Below are 19,322 nucleotides of genomic sequence, written 5' to 3' on the forward strand. Positions count from 1 at the left end.
GGCAAAACCACTAGCACCATCCGTTTGCACACTCTTATAATGTGCTCCTCAGTGGGTTCCCTTGCTGCCCACTGTGTGGTTGGACACGTTTCCTAACTTCTAACTAAAGAGTTACAGCCTCACCTCTCTTCTACCATTTTTGGAAGGGTATTACAAACTGCAAAATATGACAGTTTTAACAGCAATGTAAGATTAGACAGCATTCCTGTTCTCATTTTACAGGGAAAAAAAATGGGACACTGAGATACCCAGGTGAGAGTTATAAGGAATAATGAATAATAACTTCAGTTGTCCAATCTAAGACACACCAGTATGTGATTTTTTTTTTCTGGAGAGTACAGACTCTGATGTTATTTTACATGTTCAAAGAATAGGTTCTGCTACCTTTATTTGTAACTGCAAGAGCATGTTGCAATTAAACCCCAGCTATACAAATGAAGAGTTCCATTAATTGGATGTGTGCAAAGAACAGTTCAGAAATTTTTTATTCCATTGCCTTGCTCAACATTGCAATGGTCTCTGCAACAGTGACAGGAAAATAATTTCATTCTATATCATAACATCACATTTTCTTTATTATGAGCTGTCTTTTTGTTTCTCCAGTTCCCTGCCTTATGCATTGCACTTTTCAATTGCTACAATCAGTAAGCCCTACAGGGGGACCTATAAACAATAGCTTTCCTCAGTATGGGCTCCAGTTCCCTGTAGACAAGTGTTTATCCCACAGACAATGATGTCAGGTAAAAATAGAATATGATAACATAATCAAAAGACCGTAATTCGCCATACAATAAAGGCTATTTGAGATTGGAGAGGCATCTTTAACTGACTTGAAAATCTTACATTCTTCTAACTTGGACTTTTATGCAATTTCCTGCATGTTCAAAAAAAGAAAACAGCGTAAATAGATCAAAAAGAACCATTAAAGACACCATCTTGATTAGCTTACAGATCTCCATCAATACCGATCTTCACTGGTACTATCTTAGAGCAACAATAACAGACTTCTACCTTCTGTGTGAATATGTCAATTTGGCCTGGGAGAACAACAGTAAAAAACAGGAAGGACATTTATCCGACCATTTTTCCTACAGATCAGAAGAGCAAAGATTCTGGAGTCCCAGGTTCATTTCTGGGCTGTGAACAAAAGTGTGTTCAAACATCTATAAAACATTCTGACTCCCCCTTCCTAATACATCTCTATCCTATTCTGCTCCTATCCATTCTGATTTCCATCCCAATCCACTTCTCCATTTCTGCTTACTTAAAGTGAGCATCTTCCTCTTTATCTTGTATGTTATATGCAAAGAAGAGGAAGAATGAAATCATTTTTCCTTCTCTCAGTTTTAGCACCCAGCAGCAATCAGAAGGAATTTTAAGAAAAATTAATCTCACCTCCTGCAGTCTTCTGATAGGTGATGACTGGATACGTTTGGTCCAGTCAGTGCAGTGTTCAGGGCAAGGAGAGCACACACACTGTGAACAGTACCTGCAATGAATGTAATTTCTACTTTCTACCAAGCTTGTGCAAGAGATTTTCAGAAGGTTGAAAATTTAATCATACCTCCAAAGACCAGATTTTAAGGGAAATTATAAAAGCTTTGTCTTATGCTGTAAAACAAACACTTCTGTTGAATGTTGAATTTCAATATTTGATTGAAACCTAGAGGATTTAGATATGCAACCATTTACAAGACTTCCTTGAACACAGGCACACAGCCGCATGCTCAGAAATGCTGGGACTTTTTGAAACAAAGCAGAAGAAGAAGAAATAAAGCCTGAAACAGATGTCTGAAGTAAAAAAATTATGGAACATTCCACTCAAATTTGCCAGAATTATTAAAAATTGTAAGGGTGTTATTATAAAGGAATGTGCTGGGAAATGTTAGTTATTGATACGTCTGTCAATAATCCACACATTTATTAATATAATCATACAAACATTCACACACCCAAACTTCTGAAGAAGAAACAATATTAGGTAAAAGGAACCCAAAGAAATCGGAAGCAATCCTTGCTGACAGGGAAACTTGCTTGTTTTAGACCTTCCCCAGAAAGGTTTATGATCTGGAAAAGCTTCCAAAATCCCTGACTAAAAATCCCACTGGTGGCAAAAAGTGCTTTATTTTACCTGTGTCTGGTGTACTATCAAAAGTGTCTCTGAGAAGCCAAGACCATTTATATGCTGTACTTTCCAGCTGGATTACTGCAATGTCATCTACAGATTATGCAGGCAGGTTCCTGGAAAGCTGCAGATGGCACAGTCTGAAATAAACATATCATTCTACCACCCTTAAGATTGATACCTGGTTGCATTTCAAGGTATAGCAACAGATAAAGTACTGTATATCTGTGAAAATCACCATGAAAAGTGCTGCTAATTTTTTTTCAAAGTGAAGAGGAGACAACATTCACTGTCTAATGCTATGACAGAACTAGGAGGTATCAAATAAAACTGCCTTTAAAACAACCAAAAGATGGTACTCTTCATAGAATGCATAGATAAGCTGTAACACTTTGCAGTAGGATAGTATGGATGCTAAAATGTACATAGATCCATGAAACAAAGGGAGAAATTAATAGAAGAAAAATCTATGGTGGGAAATTGCAGGCGTATTTTGGAAAAGCATTGCCACATAGTCTTGCCCTGTTCTCCTATTCTTCTCTGGGCATCTGCTTTTGGAGTCAGCATTACATGACAGATGGACTTTTCATCTGACTCAATACAGTCCCAATAGCACAGTGGGACACAGAGCAGTCCCTGTATTCTCTTGCCTGCAAATTTTCGTCACCTGCTCCCTGTACACTATGTACCCTGTGGCATAGCGTATGCATCTTGTAGCTGTCAATTCTAGAAAGTTTTGATACTAGGATCATGATCACAGAATTAGGAAAGTTGGCAGCTCCTTCCCCCCATGAAACTGTCCATTTCTCTATTTCCCTATGATGCAAAACTCTGTGGGAGAAACACAAAAGACCTTTCTCCTCCACTTAAATGAAGTGGCCTAAAAAGGCCACATGGGAAACTCCAAGCTGGAAAAGAAACAGGCAAAGAACAGGAAGGCAGGCAGAGATAAATGGTGGGGGAGGCAGAACGGGAGAAAAAAAATTCAAACAACATAATAAAATATAATGCAGAGTCAACACAAGTAAAGAATGAGTGCTTGAGGGAAATATTTTTTTCAGCTGTTAATGTTTCCTCACATGAAACACCACCACAATCCTGAAAAATGTTTTGTGTCCCTCAAAAAATTATTCCTTTATTGCTGGTTTTGTAGCTGGTCAGTATCAATGCTACACATACACAGATCATCTCTTCTTTTCACTGCATTAGGTGAATGCAAGGGCACAAAAGACAGATTTTAAAAGCTTTTTCTCAAATAAGTTCTGTATTGGATGTGTACAATTAGGTTCACATTACCAATGGAAAAATAAATACCTGGCTGTAACCAGATACTGCCTTTGAATTTGAGCCCAAAGGTATTCCTCAAAGACAATTCTCTAAATTAATATCAGTGTGAAAAATCCTGGAAGATAAGCTGGGCACCAGGGGTGGGGGGTGGGGGGAAGAGCATCAGAAAAATTTTTGTTGGAATAAAACAAAACAAGATTTGCATTGGTTAAGCATATTTGGTTAAAAAAATTAGTAGTTCTCTTGTATACATTATATTAATTTTCTTGAGTATTTTCTGTATTGTTTGCACTATTGCAGCTTATGCAGGACAAGATAACGTATGATGACAGCCACTAGAAGGAAGTTTGAATTGTTCAGCTGAGTTACTGCAAACTCAAAGCTAAACTTGGGCAAAGGCAATGCTGTTATCATAAGAGAGAAGTCCTGCTGCAATCTATAGTTGTGGTGTTAATCCATCTATTAACTAGTTGCTTTTACAGCATCTTAAAATGTTAAACATTAATGGTTAAGGACTATCGCTAATATTATTAATGTGGTGCTCCAATTAAATGCTTCTTATCCAGTTTAAAACAGGCTAAGAGCTCCTGTGGTGGCACCTTCAAACAGCTGAAAGAGCTCACTCCAATTATTCGTGCATTTAGCCCTTTCATGCCCTTGAACATTGCAGGACATTTATCAACATGTCCAATAATAAATGTCTATGTTTTTGCCAAGAAGGGAGATTATCCAGGTTACCAGCAATGGTTTTCCTGCTCACCAACTACTACAACTTTTGTTATAGAAGACTGTATCCAACTGAAAAACTGCTGCTGTGAGTGGAAAAATCACATAGATTTATTTGTCTTACAGAAAAGTCCTGTGTTACTTCTAATTTAATGATACTTATAATGTCATGTGTTACCTACACACATACTTACTTACATTCCTTTTCATGATTTTTGTTATTTATTCTTTTTTAGAGATTTAAACTACTAATAGGAAGGCATATGCATTCATAGAATGCAGGAATTATTAGAATACCCAGAAACCATTACAGCACGTAAAATCCCTTTCTTACATTCTTCAGAAAAAAACAAACAAAGAAAAGAGCAGCATTTTTTAAGAAACTGACATAAAGAAAACAAAAAGTAAGTTAATGTCTCCATTAGATCTGAGGCAGGACTAAAATCGATAACATTCACTCCAGTAGGCATGAAATTGTGATCACAGGAGGATTTGCAATAAAAGGTACCTGAAAAAATGTACTTTCATATATTTGACTTTCACTGCTTGAAACATTGAAAAAAATTCTGCAGAGATATAAAATCTCCTAAGACAAAACTGTAAATTTGTTCTTGGAAAAAATGCTATGAAAAAGTATTTTCATAATTTGGCACAACTGATAGCTATTTAAAAAGCTTCTCACTGGAAAAAAGGTCTCATTGGTTTTTGCCATACTTTTTCATATCTTTAAGAACTAACAGTTAAAATAATATGCAACATAACAATGCAATAGAATTTATATTCTATATTGAAATTTTAATGTACTATGTCATTTATATAGCTTAAATAGTATTGTTCATTACAAGTCTTATGGCTATGAAGTGCAGTTCAGGCCTCTTGTGCATCATTCATTAACAGAAACAGATATTCATAATGCCTCTTTAGTAATAACACAAAATTGAACATTGCCTGTTCACTGCTAACTGTTAGGCAGTGTCGCTGTACATAGAGCAGAAGCATCATATTCACTGCTGCTTTTGAAAGCACTTTACCATTGAAAATAACTGAAAAAATAATTTCAGGGCTCTTGTGAGAGCTCCACATTAATCAAGTCAGCTCATTGTGTTGCTTTACTTTGCATTCAAACTACTGTGGTTTTTTTCTCCACAGATTTAACAGCATCAGTTATGTTGGCTGGTCAAAGCTAATAAAATAACAGAAAAACACAGCAACAGTTGAAAGAAAAAAAAAAGCAGAGCTGGAATATTTCATGAGTAGGGATATGCATAGCAGCGCCCAAGAATGTTTCTGAGATTTCTCCCGCCTCAAGAATGCATTACTGGATTCATGTGGAATGACTGACTGATGATGCTTCCCCCTCACTCCCTTGCACGCTTACAACTCCTTAGAACTGTGAAACCAGTTCAACCATCTATCCTCTACAGCTGGATTCCTAAAACTATTTTCAGAGTAGCTGATTTTCTCACCTACTGGGTATTCACTTGTAACTTGCATGAAAGGATAGCAACCTGACTGACGCAACCCTGTCTACAGAACTGCACCTTCTTCTCGGTGACTCATTTTGTACACTCAGATGGTTTTACTATAATGGCACATGGCTCAGATTTTCCAATACATTCAGTACATCTGTGGTCACATCAGGAATGTATGTCATAATAATTTGTCCATTGTGGTAACGTGCGCTCAATTTGCAAGGCCTGTGGAGGAAAAATCTCGACAAAGAGATAAATATCAGCAGTGACACACGAACAAGTATATATCTACTAGCTAACCCCAATTCTAACTAATAAACATTTTTCAGGAAACCTGGTAATTGTCCCCAGGATAAATTCTCTGGATTCTAACTAGAAGATCAGTCAAGCATACATTTTCTAACAGAGCTTGGAAGATATGCGAGGTTCAAGGATTTTTTGAAGGAGTGATAATTTTCAATTCAGAAAATGTGGAGAATATAGACTATTTAGTCCCAATCAGACAAAAATAATAAGAGAAGATTTTGTTTTGGATTGGGTGGTACTGTGCTAAAACAAGCAGGTATAGCATCCAGGCCTTATTTTTGATAAATACAAGACATAACCAAAGCCCCAAAAGAGAATTACATCATCACACAAAATAAATTATACGTAAGGCATATGTGGGCAGGGAGGGTTTCACTGCATGTAATCTGGAAGCATTAGTCCCCAGAAGAAACCACGAAGTTAAGACATAAGCAACCATGTGCCAAGGACATGCTCTTGGAATTTCCAGGAACTGAGCCCTGAGAAGAGCGTGAAGAGCACTTTGGGCTGAGCACTAGGTAAAAAGGGATTGGAACAGTGAACCAACCCCTGCTGTTTGGTTCTACTGTGTTCAGAGAAGTAAATTCTTTCAAATGTACAAATTGGAGAAAGAAATATTCAACTACAGCAAAATTTATTTCTGCAGGAGCAACAGCATTGTGAACCTGGACTCTCACCTTTCTCAGTCATAGAGGAATCACATTAGAACCATTCTTTTAAATAAAAAAAAAGTCAAAATATTCGCTATAGTCTATCATTCTACATGAAAACTATTCATATCCAAGCACCATGCACAATAGTTCATGAAAAAATAAACTAAAAATGTATTTTGTTTTATACAACAGGATGTCAGAACTGCCAGTAAGCAGCCTGGGTCTCCAGAGTCTGCCAGGTAGGAGCAGTGGATGTCACAACTGGCTCTAGATATATTTTCCCCTAGTGAGAAATAGCAAGCTTCCACTGTGTACTTCTCTGTAATTTAAGCAGTTCACTACCAGATAGATACAAATCCTGCCATAGAGATTATGGAATAATCATCAACCAGGCACTGTTACAACAAACTTCTTCTCTAGCAGTATTAGATACATGATTTCAGCCAGAAGATATTCTGAAACTTGAAAGTTTCAGAAGTCAGCAATCTCTTCTGGCTTGATCTAAATGTTCAACTATCTATATTTGATACTTTTGAACACTTTGGCCAGTTATAATTTATCTAAATTTAATAGGTACTTTTATATCGTAACTTGTATTCAGTCTGCGTATCACACATACATAAAACCCAGGACTCTAGCATCCTGTTGCTTTTTCAGAATTATACCTCATTCTGTGCCCAGTATGAGAGTGCTCAATTAATGATGTGCTAGTCACTCATTGCTCATTGCTAGTTAACTCTCATAAGTATGGTAAGGGGCTGTACTCTGAACAATGAATTTATGCTACCACCTCTTACCTTATTTGTTATATGAACCTGCCATGAACACAAAATTATTGTACTCCTAATTCCTACTATGATACCAAAAGCATTAACACACAATTGGTTACAACACCCTTGTGAGCTAAAAGGACAGTTTTATTCCCGTTTTACAAAGGGAAGTTGAGGCATGGGAAAAAAAAAATGCATTTTTATAATTACTTGCTTATAGTTCCCATTTGGAGAGATCCATTAGACCTATTGTTTCAGCACATTTAGCACAAATTTATGTCATATGGTTAAAACAGAGCTCCCAGTGGCTTTCACTACAGCAACTTGCCCAAAATCCCATAGGAACCCCACAAAAGACTTGTGGGTAGTGTTCAATTTTCCTGGAAAGCATTGAACTGCCTTCAACAAGACACAATCCCTCTGTATATTTCCCCACCTCATCCATTACAACCTTTATTTCATGACCCCTCAAAACATGCCCTGACAGATGGAGAGACTGCAAGAGGTAAAAAGACTTAGTCCAATAATTTAAGGCTGTATCATTACGTGTATTCAGAAAGTGCAAGGAGGTAACCCAGAACATGCAATCGATCTTAACTGTAGCATTAGCTAACATTCAAAGATACACTATACAACCTCACTGATCTTTTAAAGTAGTTTTGAGTGTATAACTTCTCAGGTTCTTTAAACAAAATGGCCTCAAGTTGCATCAGGGGAGGTTTAGATTGGACATTAGGAAAAAATTCTTCACAGAAAGGGTTGTCAAGTACTGGAACAGGCTGCCCAGGGAAGTGGTTGGGTCCCCACGCCTGAAGGTATTTAAAAGATGTGTAAATGTGGTGCTTAGGGACATGGTTTAGCGATGGATTTGGCAGTGTTAGGTTAATGGTTGGACTTGATGATCCTAAGGATCTTTTCCAACCTGAATGATTCTATGAGTGGATGCATACACAACACGATTTTTTTACCTCTCAGTCAGTTCTGGGCTCATTTTTACAGCAAGGAAAAAGGAGATACATTTGACATTTGACCTGTGTTCCTGCTGCAAATAACAATCCTGAATTTACTAAAGCTTAGCAAAGAAAAAGTCAGCAGAACATTTTTAAAGGGCATATTACTTTTCTCCTACCTTCTTTCCTTGAAACAGCTCAGAATTTTTGATGCAAAACAAAAAAGCCTCAAATCAATACAAGTCTAAAAAAAATTCAGCCTAAACAATTGAAGCTCAACAAAACTATAACCAACTGACAACCAGAACCAGGCTTTATCACAGTACTGTGAAGGAACATAATAACAGAACCAGGAATAATAATTTAATCCCAGAGCTTTTCCTACACAATAAAAAATAAATTATTATTTAGGAACTCACGAGCATAGCGCAACAGTTTAGAATGGAAACATACACTGCTTTCCTTCTTCTTGGTGTGGTGAGAAGCATACCCTTGTACTGGTGTCATTTTCAGTTTTGTTTTGGAATTGAGAACACTTCAGGAATTCTGGCCAAGAAGCATTTACCATACCCAGGACTGGTTCACAGCCTTCTTTTGCTGCCTCACAAAATGTCCTGCAGGGTAAGAGGCCTTGACTGGAGAAAAGAGACAGAGAACAAAAATACAAACGATTATTACTCTAGTAGATTGTGAAAACTTTTTATAAAGAGAAAAAAGTAATAATAAACACTTCTGAAGAATTCTTCATTATTCATTGAAGGTGACATCAGCTCTGTCTTTCAGGCTAAATTTAAGCCCAAATCAAGCCCAGAACAGTTTCTAAGTTCAACTCTGTGCAAGCTGAAGCTGAGATTTCATCAACAGTTGAACCAAGATAATGGTGTAGTGACACCATACAGCAGAAAGGTTGCTTCTTCATCCTCTCCTTCTTCCCTACAATTGTGCAGACCTTCCCTTCTCTGACTTTGGCAAACACTTTCATGAGCTTATAAAAAAAACATTAACTTGGAAAAAAACTTTTCATGGTTTTGACTGGGTAAACCTTCTGACAACTTAAGTGTGCTGAATCTGCTCAGCGAGAGAGCCAACAACCACCAGACATAAACTTTAGGAACCCACAGTGAAGAGCACTATTATCACCCCCTTTTAACATTTATGAGCTCTTATACTATTCCCCCTGAGCAGTCAAAACATAATGAGTGTCAGATCAAATGCAATAAATATCAACATGACTTGCACTGTGGGTTTTTTTCAGAAAAGCACTATATATTAGCAATTTTAAAAGCATAACAAGTTTAAATGCAGCATACTTCTCCATTTCTTATTCTGAGATATATACCTGCATATATATTTTTTCTTTATTCTTCATTTGCATGTACATAGGAAAACCAATTAAAATAGTTAGTTATGAACTGTCTCCAGGTCTACATAACTAGAGTCAACAAAGTCAAGGAAAAAATCTAGAAAATCTGTTAACATGTTTACTGTAGATCTGGAAAAGGATAAAAAAAGTAAAGTTACAAGATCACAGGTGTAACAATGCTAGCCAAGTTAGTCAAGGTTTGAAAAGACAAGAAAGTTCAAAGAAGCCTCAGCCAAGTTATTTGATATGTGGCAGCTGTAATTCAGCATAGACTATAGCAGTGTAATGCACACAGGAAGGACGAACTCAACATCCACACATACCATTCTCTGCTTTATTGCCAGCTTCCAGTAACCTTGTATCTGAAAACCATTTTGATGGAGCAGAGGAAAAGCTCTAGCACAGTCAACGTTAGTCTTAGCTATAACGAACAACTGTTCAATGCCTTTCCCAGCAAGGATTGGCACCATCTGTGGGAGCATTTCATTACCTGAGAGAGCTGTCAAACAGACTAACGTAAGTTACCCCTGGAGCACAGTGGAGGAAAGCCTCTCAGTGAGCAGGTGCAATTGCATCTGAAAGTCCGCACACACAAGCAAATGACACAGCCCAAATGAGACCCGCTGCCTGCCTATACAAACGCTTTTCTCATCCATATGACTGGTAAGTCAAAAAGACCCAGCTCTTCTTGCTGGAAAGCAGCAGCACTAAGGCAGCTAGATGGTGGCATCTACTAACACCAACCTGTTCACCATGAATAAATATCAAAACTCCTACTTGACAGCCATAACCTCTAGAGCTACAGTGTGTCATAACCATCAAAAATTAGGAGAGGGGAGGTCTGGATATACAGCAGGAAAGACAAGACATCTGAGTGGTCTTCACCAGAAGACTATGTCAGCCTTCTGGATGAGGTAACAGAAAGAAGACACATAAATGGCAAAAAATATCTCTCATATAAGTACTTAATGGCCCATCACTACATTTTCCTCAATGCTGGATTCCTTCCTCAAACTTACTGCAGTGCTTTTAGCATTTCTTAAAATATTATAAAAATTTACCAGAAGACTGGGAAGCTAATGTACATTCATAACTTATGAATCAATGACCAAAAAGTTGCATACACGCTCTAAGCAGGAAAGATCTCACACATTTAAAAGAGTTCGTTTTCTCAGGCATAACTAAAATTGGGGCACTTATTCCTAAGAATATAATGAAAAAATGTAACTCTGGCTCTGACTTGCAAGTAAAATGTTATTTTTTTGAAAGTATTATTATGTATTACTGGCTTTGCTTTATTACAAAATATAACTTAAATTGTAATTTTTTACTTAGCTTGAAATCAATGTTTTGTCATTCAGGAAAAAAGAATGATGGATTTCTAAAGCATGCGCTGTTTAAAATATGATTATCATGTTAACTTAATGGCTATTTATTATATTCTTAATGATACCTCTGACTTTATAACATAATATTTTATTCTACACTATATATATATATATATGTATTTTAAACAGTGAACACTGAGACTGGGAAGGCATGCCTTGGGTTTTATTTATTTTCTTATCTAATTTAGAAATACAGTCGTGAATGTCCACTGTCTTTACGGTCTATAACTTTAGGGTCATCTGCTGAGATTATCAAAAGCACTGTAAATAAAGAAAATAAAAGTGTTACTTGTACCTAAACAATTATATCCTTTATCATAATCATGAGCTGCCACCACCATTACCATACAGGATTTTCTTATCATGAACATTAAATTCCAGGAAGATTCCATAGAGGAAGTGATGTAATTAAAGTGAATTTCAGCTAAACAATTATTACATTGACCTGGAAGGTGATCTGGCACAATATTTTGAAAGGAAATGAAACTGCTTAAAGTGTAAAATGTCAACCAAGTCTCAATGGAAGGAACAACATGTACAGAGACCTAGAAAGACATGTAATTGTTAACTACAGCTCTCTTACAGAAACAACTGACACATCCAGAAATGCTTGAGAGAACTTCACGCATACAAGTCCATGGGACCCAAGAGGCTGCATATAAGGGCACTGAGCAAACTGTCCAGTGCTCTTGCAAGGCCTATCTCTGTCATCTCTGAGAGGTCATGGACATCAGAGGAGGCTGCTCACGCAAATGTTGAGCCCATCTTCAAAAAAAGGCCAAAAAGCTCAGCCTGGGCAACTTCAAGGTGGTTGGCCTGATTTAGCCCCGAGGACAATCACAGAGCGAGTCCTCCTTGAACATATTTCTGGGCACAGGAAGATGACAATTGGGAAAGTGAGCATAGATTTATCAAGGGTAAATCATGGCTGACCAGCCTTATTGCCTGTTATGATAAAATAACTAGATAAATAGTACTGGGATGTGTCCTGTTCAAAATCCTTATCATGGACCTGGAAGAGGTGATCAAGTGTGCTCTTGTCAACTCTGCAGATGACACCAAACTGTTCCCACAATGTGGGAACAATGTACTTGATGGCAGAACTGCCATTCAGAGGGACCTAGACAGGCTGGAAGAATGGGCCAAGAGGAACTTTATAAAATTTCGCAAGGATGAGTCCTGCACTTGGGAAGAAAGAACTCACTGTAATGACACAGGCTAGATACTGATTGACTGGGGAGCAGCTCTGCTGAAAACAACCTGGGAGTCTCAGTAGACAGCAAGCTGGCCATAAGCCAGCAGTGTGTCCTGGCAGCAAAGCAGGCCAACAGTACCCCGGCATGTATCACACAAGCACACAGTATATAATGGGAAAGGATTGTCGCTTTCTGCTCAGCACTTGCTAGACTGCATGTGAATATTGTGCCCAGTCTTGCCTGCTCCAACACTGAAAAGATGCTGATAAACAGCAATGAATCCAGGGGAGGGCGACCAAGCTGGTCAGAGGCTGGAACACTCACCTGTGGGACAGGCTGAGGGAACAGGGCTTCTTCAGCCAGGATAAGAGACAATTTGGGGGTAACATCAACCACTACACCCTTCAGGACCTGTGGTGAGGTTATGGAGTCACAGCGGTATGTGGTGGGACATAAACTGAAATAAGAGATGTTCAGGGAGGATATAAAGAACTTCTTCAGCATGAAATTAGGGAGTGAAACAGGTTATCCAGAGAGGTCGTGTGGTCTCCATCCTTGCATGCTTTCAAGACATAACTAGATAAAGCCCCAAATACATAATCAATGTACTTCTGCTCCACTGAACAGACAAGGAATATCATGATATCAACGAACAGTTTCAGTTAAACGGAATTATTTACTGTTTGAGCTATTTAAAGTTGGTCTGTTGAGGGAAATTCACATAGAAAATGAGAACAAAACTGAAAGAAATATCACAAACTAACATAGAATAAGGAAGTTGAACTGAATATACTGAAACTTTTCATAATGTTGGGCAAACTGCAAATTCTTGATGTTACTGGATTTTGGAAACAACTTGAAGAACTATCACAGAAGTAGTTACCCAAGAGAAAATAAATTGCCTAGCCAAGAACAATTCAGTATGCTGATATTTTGTTTGAAGTCTCAGAAATAAATACACATAAAACACAAACACACATACAAATCACAGACATTTCTAAATAGCATTTTACTTAAAATACATTACAGTAAGCCTAGTCATTAAAGAAAGCTGTCATATTTGAAATAGCTAATTTATTGCAAAAACATAAATGCATTACTCTGAATCCTTACCGTATTCTTTATTGTAAGGATACACAGTCTCCCTGGTGTTTGAGGGGAATCAAAGGGCTATTGCGAGAAATAAGTCACTCTCACTCAGGTTTGCATCTTGGGGATCACTGCCAGCCTGCACTTCATTCTGTGTCTTCACAACGACGCCACATTTAGATCCCATATACCACATCTAACGTGTTTTCTCTCATACCCCTACACTGATTAAATTTTCAACACAACTTTTTGCAGTTCATATCTAAATTACTGCAGAACTTTTTGGACTTTAGCAAATGTAGGTTTGCTTCATTCATAACCATTCATAATGCCATAGAAAAGATGTTTTTCCTAGTATGCCACTTAGATCTTATCATCTTCGTCTTTGTGTCCAACTCTTGGTTGTACCTGCACACCCCAAAAACGTGGCTAGAACTCCATGTACAGGCACAAGTAAGTGGCCTGAACTGAAAAAGTCCACAGTATCCAACAGTCCCCTTACTTAGTGTTTCATTTTACAGTAATAGAGAAAAACACAGTACTATTGGCAACCATGTAATACAGCAGAAAACCCCACAAGCAAGGAATAAACAGCTTCCAGAGCTGCCTGACTACTAGTGGTAACATGAAGAAATTGGTGTAAAGCAAAATATTCACTTGCATAAGTATTCTGCTTGGTTGAGTCATGCATAAGTCAGCATGGTTGCCTTTCTCTCCTTAGTATCTAACAAGGGGAATGTGCTGCTAGTGTTCTTACTGAGTTCATTACATATTCTGGTTGGAACTGTGGTTTCAAAATAGGTATCTTTAGAGATACATTTTCCAGGTAATGCTAAGGACTTTCACTCAATGCACTTCACATGCTGCAGTATTGAAGTTATCTCAGAAACGAGCCAAGAACCTTTATCTCTAAAATTGTCTCTTGCAGCTTCCTAGTTGGCAGCTTGCTTATTGACTGGAAAGAAGCAGATATATTCTGAAATAGTACTTTTCACCACCAGACTGCAATGTGTCGAAAGGCAGAAAATTTCAGCACCATAAAGCACATATCTGGCTGTGTACGAAACCAAGAACAAACACTCCCTCCTGATGACAGGAAGAGCTGCCACTGACTAGTTCTGCACATCGTACTGGCAAATTAAAAGTTTACTATCTGACCTATAATGGCTCTTCAGATAAAGATGTTCTAAAACACTTTTCTGTGTTTTACAGAACCTATTTGATATGGAGAGAAAGAAAGGGCACAGCATGAGCTCTGCAGTAGACATCATTGCCTCTTAAATGGAGCCTGAGAAACTCCCTAAATGAATGGGATTTGGCAAGGCAAGTGACTGCCTCCAGTCACTTTCATTTAGGGTTTTGGACATTTTTTAGCTTTTCATTTTTAACTGATCTACTTCTAAAAAGTTATATTAGCATAATCACATGTGGTAAGAGGTATTCACATGAGCAGACCCACTGGTTTAACAGAGGCTCCTCAATACAGAAAATGCCAAAAGAAAAGCAGCTACTTACTATGGAAGGTGCTCGAGTTCTGAAATTTCTGTAAGAAATAAGATGCCACGTAACTAAAATAGAGTATTGATTTGATCTATTTGTGGATGCTAGCCATTTAGTTTATTCAAACTGGTATGCTTAAAGTTAACTTTTTGTTTATTTTTTAGGAAAACACAGAATACTCTACAAAATTACATTACAGTGAAAATAAAAGCAGTGATTCTACCTCACTAACTGTAAACAGTTCCCATGGGTCCAATGGAGCATGCCTGGTGATCACAAATAGTGATTTCAAGGCAGTATATTCTGATGACCTTGTTTTTTTCCAAAGAAGTGATAGCAGCAGCATTACTTGAATGTAACAAGTCTGTGACTGAGATCTACTTCAGTTTACCACAGCTAACCAAACTTATACTGCTCTTATGATTTGTACAAACATGACCACTATCTGGAAAAAAAAAAAAACCAAAACCAAAAAAAACCCCAAAACCCACAAACAGTTCTTGAGGACTCTCAGGTGAAGCTTTATACAAGTGTGAAGTATTCACTATGGTCTCTGTTCTCCTCGACCCACACCTAGATCATTAACTTCCAAAGCACCGCACTGCAAGGTAGAGCCTGACACACAGCCACCAGGTAACGGTAGTAGGAGTACACTAATTTCTTCAAATATAACTATAGCAAAGTTCAATATATGGTTCATTGTTTCCAAAGGCCTTTCAACGTACTGATCATTCATTTCAATGGAAACTTTACAAATAATAGTAAGAAGTTAAAATATAACTATGCACAGTTATATTTACACATAATAGTTAAAAAGTTCCTAAAAAATGTTAGAAGATGAGTAATTTTTTTCAGAAGATTCAACCGCATATTAAATTATTTATGCCTATACAAAAAAAATGACAAATATAAAAAGTTCATCTCATTTGTTTAGCTTATGCAGTCCACCATTCAAATATTACAGTGCAGTGTAAATGTTTGGATATATACACAGCACAATAATAATTTAGAAATTACTAGGCTTCTAAAAGACAACTGCATAGTGATTAAATAAGCCAAGCAGAATTTGCAGTCTCTAGAGAAGCTCTGACAAACCAGAAAACATAGGATTATCCGGCAATTACTGCAATATTTGGCCCAGTTTCAATGTTCAGTCATGTGCGCTCCATAAATTAAGTATTTCTGGATACTGATCAAGTTTAGTATGGACATACTGCTTGATCTACTGAAGGATGAAAAGATGATTAAAAAATCTCCATCTTGATTAGCCTTATTTACAGCTACTTAGAGACCAATCATTTAAAAATAAACGGGCAGGTCTATGGCAATCTTACCGTAATTTATCTGGTGCCAGTGGCAGGCAAGGAAGCAGGTTATAACATATTAGGGTGCCATTCTATTCTTCAGGATATTCATGGAAAAAAATTCCTGAGGATGGAGTTTGATGAAAGAAGAGATATGTGACATATTTTTAACTCTGTGGTTGGTTTCCCCACACTTAAAAGTTCATACTTCAGTTATTTCAGCTGCATGGAAATATCAATGTTAAGAATCATTACTCAAGGTTGCTCAAGGGTCTGGTCCTCAAACTCAGCAGCCACTGAGGGCATGGCTCTTGGTACATCTTTTTGGGAAGCAGCAGCAGAAAATGCAGCTCTTGTTCCCAAATGTTCGTATCTGTTTCTGTGCTGCTTTCAGTTTTGCAATAACAGCTGTTTGTAGGCTGTATAGTAAGCCAGGTCAAGTAACTGATTCAGCTGAAAAGTAATGTGAACAACAACCAAAAAAAAAGTACACTTTTTTCTCATCTGGCAACTGAATTGGTCCCTCCCATGGATACAGTCAAAGCAAGAATAAGTTGTCAGGAGAAGGAGAGGTAGAAACTGCTAAAGCTGAGAAAAGCATTAAATAAATATATAACTGGACTCTCCATGCAACCCAGTCAATTCTGTATCTAGTCCTCGTTATCTTCTGTGGCATTTCTCTGTGTGTTCACATTAGTATCTCCACTGGTAAAAGCGCTGCCACAGCCATGCCCTATTGAGAAATTCATTATTGCAGTTTTGCAGATTAAAACGATAGAAGGTAAATGACTTGCAAAGGTTATAAACGCAGTTGGTATCACAGAATCACAGAATCACAGAATCACAGAATCGCAAGGGTTGGAAGGGACCTCTGGAGATCATCTAGTCCAACCCCCCTGCTATAGCAGGCTCACCTAGAGCATTCTACACAGGACTTCATCCAAGCAGGCTTTGAATATCTCCAGAGAAGGAGACTCCACAACCTCCCTGGGCAGCCTGTTCCAGTGCTCTGTCACCCTTAGAGTAAAGTTTTTCCTCATATTCAACTGAAACCTCTTATGTTTCAGTTTGCACCCATTGCCCCTAGTCCTGTTGCTGGACACCACTGCAAACAGACTGCTTCCATCCTTGTGACTTCCGCCCTTAAAGTATGCCAGAGCTGAAAATACAGCATGAAGACCACTCTTAGAACATGCAACTGGTGACTGCACCTGGCTACAGGTCACATTTGCGGTTCAGTAGACAACCTGACTGAAGGCAGACTGATCAACAGTTTCAGCTACTGCTGGTCCTCATTATTGTTCTTCCCCCAACTCCATCCCGTCAGTTGTTCTGGGATAACTGTTTCTGTGGCCACACAGTAAGCCGTTTTCAGGTATTGAGCCAAGTTAAAAATAACTGCAGGGTATTTTGCTGGATTATTTTTTCAGTCAAATCTGTTTAAGGAAAAGTTTAAACTGGCCTGGCTGATGGAGGAAATATTAATCATACTACGTCCTTGCTATAGAGTACTGCAGGGTAATCCACTGTATCGTTCACAGGCACATAGGCTGAGAATGTTGATAGATCTAAGGTCTGAGGCAGAACAGAGGAACTGGTAATACAATTGTGAGAGACTGCTGGGGTGGGAAGAGGGGGACAGGGACAAGCTGAAAAATCTGAGAAACATGCAAAAGTTGTGGGAAGAAGAAAACTGAGATTATCCTTTGTGCTTCTACAGTCCTGAAATCAAACAAGTTGAAGTGACGAGCTGACACACCAGCCATTGCTAGTTCTAATTGTCATTAATACTTTTTGGGATTTTTCTAACAATAAAGACTTCTACAGAATATACATGTACCAGAAAGAAGTTTCTACAGTAGAGCAAACACCCACACCCAGCATTACAGTTCTTTAGAGTGATAGTTCTTGTGAAGTCTTTCTCTGTTCCCTCTCACAGGATTCCAACATGCACAGCAGCATATTCAGAGCCACTGAACAGAGCTATATGAAGCAAGCTCATAAAAATCTCAATAACACTTTTTGATTCATGGGTTTGTAAATAAATGGGCTATTTAAGGTTTCAATTTCACATAATCAAGAAAATAATGTATTTTTATTTATCTTTCATTGTTCAGTTTTCATCTTTATCTTGCAAGTTATTTGGGAAGATTTCATTTTCTTTTCTATTTTGTCTCCAGAGATGAGTTTAAATCTGAAATTTGCTTCTTTACATAGTAATAAAACCTGTAAAGAAAGAAAGATTATTTTAGATTTTTGTGGTTATTTCTGAATGCAGAGCTAGCTGCACATATGTTTCTGACTTCCCACCTTGTTTTTATCTCAAATGCATGTACTGTTTTCTTGAAGCAGGTTCCTGTGTGTAAGTACAAAGATGCATAATTAACCTGTAAGAGGACTACATAGGACCCACACTCTGAGAAACACCAAACATCGTAAAGGAGAAAAAAGGCATCAGAGCTGCAAAAGGCAGCAGCAGCTCAGTTCCCCCAAGGTGGGAACTGAAGAATGGCTCCAGCTGTTTACACAAGATTAAGGCCTACTAGTATTAATTGGCTGAATTGCTGGTAGATGCCCACTCATCTGCCCTGCAGGGACTGGGTATAAGGATTTACAGCTAGTGCAGAAAGCCAGTTCTCACTCATGAATATTTGATCTGCTGTCACGAGGTTGGCAATTACAGATGAGCCACTAGAGGAATGCCCTTTCCAAGAGAGTGAAAAAAGCCTGGTTTATACAATGAGAATGAAAAAGATGTAGATGTAGAATGGATTGCCTGCAGCATGGAAGAGCATGCAATCTGTTTATAGGCTGCGAGAACACAAAAGTCTCAGAAGCAAGTAAGATGAAAAAATTGGACTGAAATCTCTTTCTGTGGGTCCATACAGATGCCTTATCTTTTTTGTCTAAAAATTACAGGTCCAATTAACTATTCCTTAATAATTGCCATATCTGGTGGCAACAGAAAAGAGACAGCTAAGAGTTACACTTGCAAAAGTCTTCGAACAGTCTCTGATATGCAGGAGTACCGTACTTAACAAAGAGCTCACACACAACTCTGAAGGATGTTCAGACAGAGGAAGGAAATATTAATTCCTGATACCAGTGAAAGTGGAACTGGGAACAAATCCAAAGATACCATTAGATTTAAAAGCCTCCTCTTTACCCATCCAGAAATGAATAAAGGAGGCAG

The 19,322-nt window shown here is 38.0% G+C and overlaps 1 protein-coding gene across 1 annotated transcript in view; it reads right to left on the bottom strand.

The window, feature by feature from the left end:
* CORIN (corin, serine peptidase) overlaps window positions 1–19,322 on the bottom strand; it is a 136,755-nt gene that overhangs the window by 62,738 nt on the left and 54,695 nt on the right. Inside the window, 2 exon segments of the mRNA XM_035897699.1 lie at window positions 8,743–8,924; window positions 16,160–16,253. Coding sequence (XP_035753592.1) covers window positions 8,743–8,924; window positions 16,160–16,253 — 276 coding nt within the window.

The sequence above is a fragment of the Egretta garzetta genome, unplaced genomic scaffold (genome assembly GCF_000687185.1).
Source record: "Egretta garzetta isolate BGI_Z169 unplaced genomic scaffold, ASM68718v1 scaffold557, whole genome shotgun sequence".
Classification (NCBI taxonomy): domain Eukaryota; kingdom Metazoa; phylum Chordata; class Aves; order Pelecaniformes; family Ardeidae; genus Egretta; species Egretta garzetta.